Source organism: Elgaria multicarinata, chromosome 11, assembly GCF_023053635.1.
Source record: "Elgaria multicarinata webbii isolate HBS135686 ecotype San Diego chromosome 11, rElgMul1.1.pri, whole genome shotgun sequence".
Classification (NCBI taxonomy): Eukaryota; Metazoa; Chordata; class Lepidosauria; order Squamata; family Anguidae; genus Elgaria; species Elgaria multicarinata.
In genome coordinates, this window is record NC_086181.1 from 21,970,399 (window position 1) to 21,980,731 (window position 10,333).

A 10,333-nucleotide genomic window follows, 5' to 3' on the forward strand; every position below is an offset into this window, starting at 1 on the left:
AAGCACGACACCACATGAGCCAAAACGAACAAAACCAGAGGGCTGATGAGTGGAAATAAAAAGAATGACAGAAAGGTGGAGCATGTGAAAAGAGAAACTCTCAAACCATTACTTACTTTTCATTTATAGATTTCTATCCACTTGACATAAAATTCTCCACTGTCTCAAGATGATTTTGCAAGAAATATAACTCTTTTTTTGAGCCACTATGTGGAGACACACTATGTGGAGCTGATGCAAAAATGCTGATAATAAGCCTTTAGAATACAAGTGAAAGATGTATTAATACAAGTGAAAGATGTATTAATACTTCTATGGAGCTTGGAAAACCTTATTCTCAAGAGTACAATGCAGCTAAGTAGTGGAAAGAAAATTGGTCTTTGGAGACTTGAATGCTACTTCACATGTACTGATGAAATGAAATTGATTTTGATTTTTGATATTTTTGATTTTTTTTTTTTTTTTGGCCAAAGAAGCTGAGTTAGGATAAAAAAGAAAACATGATTGTTCATGAGGGGGGAAAGTGTCTTTGTTGTGATCTCTAGCTTTTATTGCTATTTCCCCCTCTATAAGTCATTTCTATCACACACATGAAAATGCTGAAGTGTGTGTGTGATATAAACCTAATGATACATCCATTATAATCCAGATTTGGACCAATTCGATCCAAATTGCAACAGCACCCTCCCACCCATGTTCCCTAGCAACTGTTTTACACAGGCTTACTGCCTCGAATACTGGAGATAGCACACAATCATCAGGGCTAGTAGTCATTGATAGCCTTTGCCTCCAGGAATATATCCAACCCGCTTTTAAAGCCATTATTGAATTCATTCATAGGGTGTTCATTTGTGCTTCATCTCTCAGCTCAAAATGCAAAGGATCCATAGCTAAATTGCATCCTAATTTCAGTCTTTCACATCTGGTGAGAAGAAGAAGAAGAAGAAGAAGAAGAAGAAGAAGAAGAAGAAGAAGAAGAAGAAGAAGAAGAAGAAGAAGAAGAAGAAGAAGAAGAAGAAGAAGACATTAGGGAGCAGATGATGAGAGATCTCTCTGCTAAACTTGGTGAAGAACTACTGTTAAGTCAGAGCAGTTGACATTGTGCCAAAGAGAGAAATTGTCTGACTTGGTATAAGGCAGTATACTATGTTCTTATGAACTACCATCACATTGAAAAGTATTGTATTGGAACTAATATGGAACCTACTGCTAATCTATGAATATTGCTGTTATATAAAGTGAGCTCTGCTGAAATATTTGGCACATGGAGCATGGCAAAAAGAAAATGCCCCTAAAGATTGGAGTGAACACCAGTGTGTGTGTGTGTGTGTGTGTGTGTGTGTGCGTGTGCGTGTGTGTGTGTATAGAGCTTAATATTGCAGAAGGTGGTCAAAGGTTCTCCTCTCACTTTTGTCCTGCTACTCTTATTAGCATGAGTATTCTGCATTAACACCTAGCATTCTTGTTCCCACCATCTACCTGTTTCACATCTAAAAAAGTGCCTACATAGGTACATTGAAGCCACATAGGCTGACCACACAAACAGATCTTAATTGGGCAGACCCCCATGTGTATATCATTCTGTGAAGAGACATTGCTAGGCCTGTGCTGATAGGGCCTGGGCCCCAAATCTATTTCAAAAATTCCTGGACCTATACTAAGAGTCCAGTGGGTTCATTGGTGCTAATAGAAAGTGTCCCCACCTTCACCTCAATTGCTGTGCGGGGGATTTCAAGGGGTTTCAATTGCTGGTTTTGACTTTCTTTAAACAACCCCTTCTACTTATTTCTAAATCTACATTTATAAATACAAAGTGGCATATGCAGATTCCATGCTGATTGATGGGCCCTAGCCCTTTTCATGCTGAACAACATCCCTGGCTGTGTGTAATGGGTTTGCTTTCTTGATTGACAAACAGCTCTTGTGTTCTTCTTTCCATAGGAAACATGAAAATAATGGAGGAAAAAGAGAACGTACATCCATGTTCACGTTTCTGCTGCTGGAATTCTCAGACATCCAAGAACTACAAATGCTATACTTCTTTGTGTTCCTAGCATCATATCTCATTGCACTAACAGGGAATCTTTGCTGCTCCAGCCCTGCAGGGGATACCTCTAACAGCAAGATATGGATGTTGAGAGTCCTGCTGCAGAAAATCAGCCTATTGTTTAGTTAGAGCTGTTTTGGTCTTCTACTTCATTAAATAATTATTTTTTTCACTCCAAGCAAATGAATGCATGGAACTTGGGAATGACTATTTACTACTCTGCTTTTAGAGAGGATAATTAACTTTCATGCATGAGAGCGATTCCTATCTGCCTAAAACCCTCAAACAAGAGAAGATTGAGGGGAGACATAATAGCACTCTTCAAATACTTAAAAGGTTGTCACACAGAGGAGGGCCAGGATCTCTTTTCGATCCTCCCAGAGTGCAGGACACGGAATAATGGGCTCAAGATAAAGGAAGCCAGATTCCAGCTGGACATCAGGAAAAACTTCCTGACTGTTAGAGCAGTGCGACAATGGAATCAGTTACCTAGGGAGGTTGTGGGCTCTCCCACACTAGAGGCATTCAAGAGGCATCTGGACAAACATCTGTCGGGGATGCTTTAGGGTGGATTCCTGCATTGAGCAGGGGGTTGGACTCGATGGCCTTATAGGCCCCTTCCAACTCTGCTATTCTCTGATTCTCTGATTCTATTTTCCCCAATAACTTGTGTACATAGGATTACTGCCTCTGATATGAGTGATAATGCACAGCCATCGGGACTAGTAGCCATTGATACTCTTTTCCTCCAGGAATTTAATGAAATCGCTATATATTGGCCATCATTACATCAGTGAAATAAGGAAGTGGGTCTACTGTATCTAGAGAGGGTAATGGTAATACTATTGATTATAGGTAGTGAACTTCTTTTTCAATAACATTTATCCTCTGTCATTACCAATATTTTACACACCCTGTGATTCTGCTAGGGTAAATTGGCAAGTAGAAATATTGCTTTATGTCAAATGACATCCTTCCATCAGTAGAACAGATACCACAGATAGCTGAAGTCTCCTCACCCAAAAGATATGGCCCTAAATGTTGGCAACATCTGCTCTGAAGATTGGCATGTGTGCACATGGGGCTGCAGTGGGGAGAAGGTAAGGAAAACTCCCTTTGCACAAGCTGTAATCCACACATGCAATGCAGGATTTAGCCCATTGATGTGTACGTGAATTCAGTATCTGACAGATTTGTTGTGACTCTTGTTTGAACAAGTAATCCAAATAATGAAATGAACATTTATTTCTAAATTCTAAATAAAAACAACAACAACCCATGTGAACACTGATACACAACACAATTTACAGTTAGTACAGATGATTAAGAAAACTGGTATTCCACATATTTTTGAATCCATGATTTTCATTTATAGTGCATGAAATAACTAACTTACCTCCATTAATATGAAGGGAAGGGAAGAATTTGTCTCCATTCCTAAGGAACAGTGAGGAGAGTTGTTTACAGGAATGAGTGCTAATTTTATTCTGCACATGTTTGATCTGAATTTTGGCAGTCCAAAACCAAATTGTGAAATACAAAGGGAGCCATCCTTCACTTTCTGCACTTCTCTGGATTTTGCAATGTAGTTCTCCAAACAAACAAACAAACAAAATCATACAAAATGCATCTATTAAGGGAAAATGTACACAAAAAAGTGCATAATAGTAAAATAAATGTCTTTTGAAAAAAGCGTTATATGAGGAAAACTGCCTTGCAAAAATGCATTTTTAGGCAAAAAAAGTGTGTTCAAAATTTTGTATTTTAGGAGGAATGCATACAAAAATGCATAGAACTTTCCATGCAAGCATTTCTTTAAAATTAAAACAGATGTGGAAATGGGATGGGATGAAATGAAATGAAGCCTGGAGAAACAAGAAACAGAGAGAACCAAAATTATTCCATAGGTGAACATTCAGCCTGTGTGGAACATTAGATCTTCACTAGCATAGCTCCATTGAATATCTTCACTATATGCACTCTAACTCCATATAGAGATAAAAGGAAACATGGAATGTGGTGTGTTTCAGAGTTCCATGTAGTGTTCAAGGGTTTTGAGCATTTGTCCTATTAGGAATAGCAAGGCTCTTTAGTTTTCAAAAATAACACCCCAGAAGGGACATGACAGTAATGTATAAAATTATGGATGGAATTGATGGAACAGCTAGAGAGAAATATTTCCCTTTGTCACATCAGTAAATCTTGGATTGATTGAATAAACTTGTTCAATACAGTCAAAAGGAAGTTGCTAGTTTGTACAAAGCAGAATCAAGAACTCAACATAGAATAAAATGCATTGCCAATGGATGTGGCATCACCACCACCACCATGACTTCACTTATTACCCTACTTAGGTGATCTGAGTAACATAAAATGAAATAATCAATCCAATTATAAAATGCTTCAACAATTAAGAGCTTAAACCAGAGGTGTTGAACCTCCTTCAGACCATAGGACCAATTCAATTTCAGAAGAACTCTTGAAGGCTACATTACCGTGAATGACAGCATCAAAGGAGAGAGGAGAAAGGTCTAAAAATAATGGAAACACCAAAAATACCAACATATTTTAGCATAAAAGTGCCAGAAAAGAGCAGGGTTAAGCTGTTTGATCATAATCAATGAGATGCCATGATTGTAAAAGAGCCATTCTACATTCTGTTCGGCCTTTGTGCAGGATTGTGGTCACAAAATCATATAAAATTATAACAATCTACAAAGAATAATAAAGAAATGATTACAGCACCTACAAGGATAGGTATATGGATAATTTAACTTAAAAGACATTGTTGTTTCTTTCTAGGCTCATAATACTTCTCCATTTTTCATTTTAAATGTTAAAACAGAAAGGCTTTGAAATAACCAAAGTTAAATAATTTTATTTATGTTTTTAGTGGGAGAGATCAAGGCTGTGGTTCCATGCACATTCTCCTGAGAGTAACTGCTACTGAATTCAGTGATATTTACTTCTGAATAAGCATGCATAATATCAGGCTGCTAAACACTCTAGAAAGTATAACTATTTAACTGGATTAACATGTACATTCAAGGTTTACTGCAAAACATCTAGACAATGGAAACTCTTTCCTATGACACATTCGCAGGAGAATGTTTTTTGTGCAAAATATGAGGTAAAATGTTGACAATCATCTTCCAAAAGGCCATTTTGAGTTCTTTGTTCCTCATGCTATAGATCAGTGGGTTCATTACTGGTGGCACTATGCAGTACAATATAGAAAGCAAGAGATCTAACACTGATGGTGAGCTGGAGATTGGCTTTAAGTAGGCAAAGGTACCACTCACCAAAAACAGGGAGACGACAATAAGATGTGGCAAACAAGTTGAAAAGACTTTTTGCTTGCCCTGTGTGGATGGGATTTTTAGAACAGCTCTGAAGATCTGAACATAAGAAAAAGTGATGAGAGCAAAATTAATGCAAGCTAAGCAAGAACCAAAGGTCATCACCCATATGTCTGGAAAATATGGGTCAGAACAAGAAATCTTCATTAGTTGTGGGATTTCACAAAAGAACTGGTTGACTATATTGGAACAGAACTGCACTGTGAATGTATTTCCAGCATACAATGTTGAATAGAAAAGGCCACTGAGCCATGCACTGGTTGCCATTTGGATGCAGGTTTTCTTGTTCATGACAGTCTCGTAGTGCAGTGGCTTGCAGATGGCAACATAGCGGTCGTATGCCATGCCACCAAGGAGAAACAAGTGGGATATCATAAAGAACACAAGGAAGAAAACTTGGCAGACACATCCAGAATAAGAAATGGCTTCTGTATTCATCAAGGAATTTGCTACAGATTTTGGAGCTGTGGTAGATATGGAGCCAAGGTCTTGGAATGACAGGTTGGCCAGAAAGAAGTACATGGGTGTATGGAGCTGGTGGCTGTAAATGATGACTGTGATGATGAGAAGGTTTTCTATGAGGGCCACCAAATAGATTATTAGAAAAATGATGGTTTGAAAAACCTGACGTTCCTGAGTATCAGAGAATCCGTGAAGAAGAAATTCACTCACTCTTGACTGGTTCGTCATTATGTTCTGCTTTGTTTGGTGTCTGTGAAATGGAGGATGTCTCATGTACCTCTTTCTCATTCAGCTGTACCAGTCTGAGAGAGGGACGGATGCTTTCTGAAAAATGTTCTCTCTCTATTGACAGAGGTGTAGAAAAACATACTGTGGTAAATGAGCTTTATCCATGTCTCATTTCTACATGTCCTTGGTGTGTTCGGCTCTTGGGAGTCTATTACTGCCACAATACCAAGTCAGACCTCTCTACGAGAGTGATCTTGAAGCTAAGATTGCATTGGCTATGATGCAAAGTTCTGCTTAGGCTTATGTAAGGGGCTTGTTATGCTGTTCCCCTCCCCTTTTAAATGGTGGTAATTTGAGCAGATGGCTTCTTTGATGCCCATATCACAAACTGTTTGTTGAAAATCATCAGAATTCCAAAAGAAATTTGCTATATTATATGGGGTGGGTGGCTACTATTCAAAATTAGCAAGTTTAAAGTCCCCTGGGGCTCCTATAATTAGTCTTATTTCCTTTTTTTACCAAGAAATTCCAAATAGTCTGAAGAAAAACCTGATAATTAAATAAGAATAGTCTGAGAATGCAACATTATTATAAAATACATAAACCCGATTTAAAAATATAAAACCAATATATTGTTAAAGAGTAATGACAAAACCCACCTACTTTTTGTTGTTATTGTTATTATTATTATTATTATTATTATTATTATTATTAATAATAATAATAATAATAATAATAATAAATTATTATGTGGACTGTATGGTTTTTACCGGAAAGATATACAAAGGCCTAGGAATTAAACCCGGCCTACAAAGTTGCTTTCCTTAACCATGGAAATGGCAAATTAAAATCACACAGTATTTTCAGCAGAAGGAGAAAGCATGCATCAAGCATGCAACTTGATAATTTTAAACCTGGGTCCCAAACTACCTTATCTATTAGTATCGTCAGATGGGGGAAAATTGTGGTTCTCTACCATTGCTCCTTTACCCCCACTCCTGTCCCACATTACTTCCTCTTTCTTCCTAGTGAAGAAAGAGGAAGTAAACAAAGACCAGTGGCCCATTCCATGAGCATTTTTAGCCTGCCTTATTTCCTGCACAGAGCAGGAAACGGTGGCACATTCCATTCCCCCCTCCACAAAAAAATGCTAGATTAAAACGTGATGAAAAAGGTAAGAAGGAGTGGTAGGCAAGAAGGAGGCTCGCAGGAGGTGGCCGTTGTCATCTAAAAGATGTACAAAAAAGTGTGCATAGGCAGTAGCGAGCATGTGATAAAAAGCTTGTCCGATGAACCCCTATGCCTCTCAGGAAAGGGATGGGAGACAGAATTCTTCCTGCTGAGCTTTTCCTTGGGTATATGTGACATACATCTCTTTGCATCTGTTGGAAAGCCTGGTATGACTTACATTAGAGTTCCTTTATTTTAATAAAGCATGCCAATACAGTATCCTCCTTGCACAGAGGATTTTAAAACAATATGCTTAGGTGTTTTTGTTTGGATTGGGACCTTGAATTCCACACAACATGGAATGGCCCAGTCAAATTTTGAGAAGTTTGGCTGTTATTTTATTTTATTTTTTTCTTGGATTTTAAGAACTTTATCATTATTTTAACAATGTATTGGTTTTATATGTTTTAATAAGGTTTATGTATTTTATGTATTCTATGTGGTTCCTTGCCCCGATCCAGAGGGAGAGGTGGGTAATAAATAAGTATATGATGATGATGATGATGATGATGATGATGATGATGTAGGTGGTGTCTTTAGTCTATTCTTATTTAATTATCTGGTTTTTCTTCAGACTATTTGGATTTTCGTGGTTAAAAATGAAATAAAACTCATTATAGGAGCCCCAGGGGACTTTAAACTTGCTGATTTTGAATAGTAGCCACTCATCCCATGTAATACAGCAAATTTCTTTTGGAATTATGATGGTTTTCAATGAACAGTTTGTGATATGGGAATAAAAGACACCATTTGCTAAAATTACCACCATTTAAGAGGGGGGAAACCTTCGTAACAAGCCCCTTTCATAAGCCTAAGCAGAACTATGCATCATAGCCAATGCAATCTTAGCTTCAAGATCATTCTCATAGAGAGGTCTGACTTGGTATTGTGGCAGTAATAGACTCCCAAGAGCTGAACACCCCAAGGACACGAAGAAATGAGACATGCATAAAGCTCATTTACCACAGTATGTTTTTCTACACCACTGTCAATAGAGAGAGAACATTTTTTTCAGAGAGCATCCATCCCTCTCTCAGACTGGTACAGTTGAATGAGAAAGAGGTACATGAGACATACTCCTTTTCACAGACACCAAACAAAGCAGAACATAATGACGAACCAGTCAAGAGTGAGTGAATTCCTTCTCCGTGGATTCTCTTATACTCCAGAGCTGCAGGTTTTTCCTACCAGCATTTTTCTAATAATTTATTTGGTGGCCCTCATAGAAAACCTTCTCATCATCACAGTCATCATTTATAGCCACCAGCTCCATACACCCATGTACTTCTTTCTGGCCAACCTGTCATTCCAAGACCTTGGCTCCATATCTACCACAGCTCCAAAATCTATAGCAAATTCCTTGATGAATACAGAAGCCATTTCTTATTCTGGATGTGCCTGCCAAGTTTTCTTCCTTGTGTTCTTCATGATGTCCCACTTGTTCCTCCTTGGTGGCATGGCATACGACCGCTATGTTGCCATCTGCAAGCCACTGCACTACGAGATTGTCATGAAAAGGAAAACGTGCATCCAAATGGCAACCAGTGCATGGCTCAGTGGCTTATTCTATTCAACACTGCATACTGGAAATACATTCACAGTGCAGTACTGTTCTAATATAGTCAACCAGTTTTTTTGTGAAATCCCACAACTACTGAAGATTTCTTGTTCTGATCCATTTTTTCCAGAAGTATGGACAATAACCTTTGGTACTTCTTTAGCCTTCATTAATTTTTTGCTAGTTGCTTTTTCTTATATTCAGATCTTCAGAGCCGTCCTAAGAATCCCATCCACAGAAGGGAAGCAAAAAGCCTTTTCAACTTGTTTGCCACATCTTATTGTCATATCCCTGTTTTTGGTGAGTGGTACTTTTGCCTACTTAAAGCCAATGTCCAACTCACCATCGGTATTAGATCTCTTGCTTTCTATACTGTACTGCATAGTGCCACCAGTAATGAACCCACTGATCTATAGCATGAGGAACAAAGAACTCAAAATGGCCTTTTGGAAGATGATTGTCAACATTTTACCTCATGTTTTGCACAAAAAACATTCTCCTGCGAATGTGTCATAGGAAAGAGTTTCCATGTCTAGATGTTTTGCAGTAAACCTTGAATGTACACATTAATCCAGTTAAATAGTTATACATTCTAAGGGTTTTCAGTGAGAGTGTTTAACAGCCTGATATTATGCATGCTTACTCAGAAGTAAATACCACTGAATTCAGTAGCAGTTACTCTCAGTCAAGTGTCCACAGAACCACAGCCTTGATCTCTCTCACTACAAACATAAATACAATTATTTAACTTTGGTTATTTCAAAGCCTTTCTGTTTTAACATTTAAAATAAAAAATAGAGAAGTATTACAAGCCTAGAAAGAAATAATGATTTCATTTCAGTTAGATTGTCCATATACCTATTCTTGTAGGTGCTGTAATCATTTACAGATTCATTGTGTTATTTATTATTTTTTGAAGATTGATATAGATTCTATATTGTTTTGTGACCACAATCCTGCACGAAGTCAAACATAATGCAGAGTGGCTCTTGGACAAACATGGTATCTTATTGATTATGATCAAACAAACTAATGCTGTTCTTTTCTGGCACTAAGGGATTTATGTTAAAATATGTTGGTATTTTTGGTGTTTCCATTATTTTTAGACCTTTCTCCTCTCTCCTTTGATACTGTTCTTCACGGTAATGTAGCCTTCAAGAGTTCTTATGAAATTGAATTGGTCCTATGGTCTGAAGCATTTTCAACACCTCTGGTTTAGGCTCTTAATTTTTAAGACATTTTATAATTGGATTGATTTTTACGTTGTATGTTGCTGATTACCGAAGTAGGGGAATAGGTGAAATGATGGTGGTGATGGTGGTGGTAGTGATGATGATGCCACATCCATTGGCAATGCATTTCATTCTATGTTGGGTTCTTGATTATGCTTTGTACAAACTAGCAACTTCCTTCTGACTGTATTGAACACATTACCCATCAAGTTTATTC

The 10,333-nt window shown here is 37.7% G+C and overlaps 2 protein-coding genes across 2 annotated transcripts; one reads left to right on the forward strand and one right to left on the reverse strand.

Annotated features, from left to right (window-relative positions):
- Positions 1-5,133: 5,133 nt before the first annotated feature.
- LOC134405414 (olfactory receptor 14A16-like) lies at positions 5,134-6,096 on the reverse strand. Its single transcript, XM_063136659.1, has one exon. It carries the CDS (start codon positions 6,094-6,096, stop codon positions 5,134-5,136), a length of 963 nt encoding a protein of 320 aa, XP_062992729.1.
- A 2,341-nt stretch (positions 6,097-8,437) lies between these two features.
- Positions 8,438-9,400, forward strand: LOC134405415 (olfactory receptor 14A16-like). The gene has a single exon (XM_063136660.1). The coding sequence runs from the start codon at positions 8,438-8,440 to the stop codon at positions 9,398-9,400; it is 963 nt and encodes a 320-aa protein (XP_062992730.1).
- Positions 9,401-10,333: the final 933 nt, after the last annotated feature.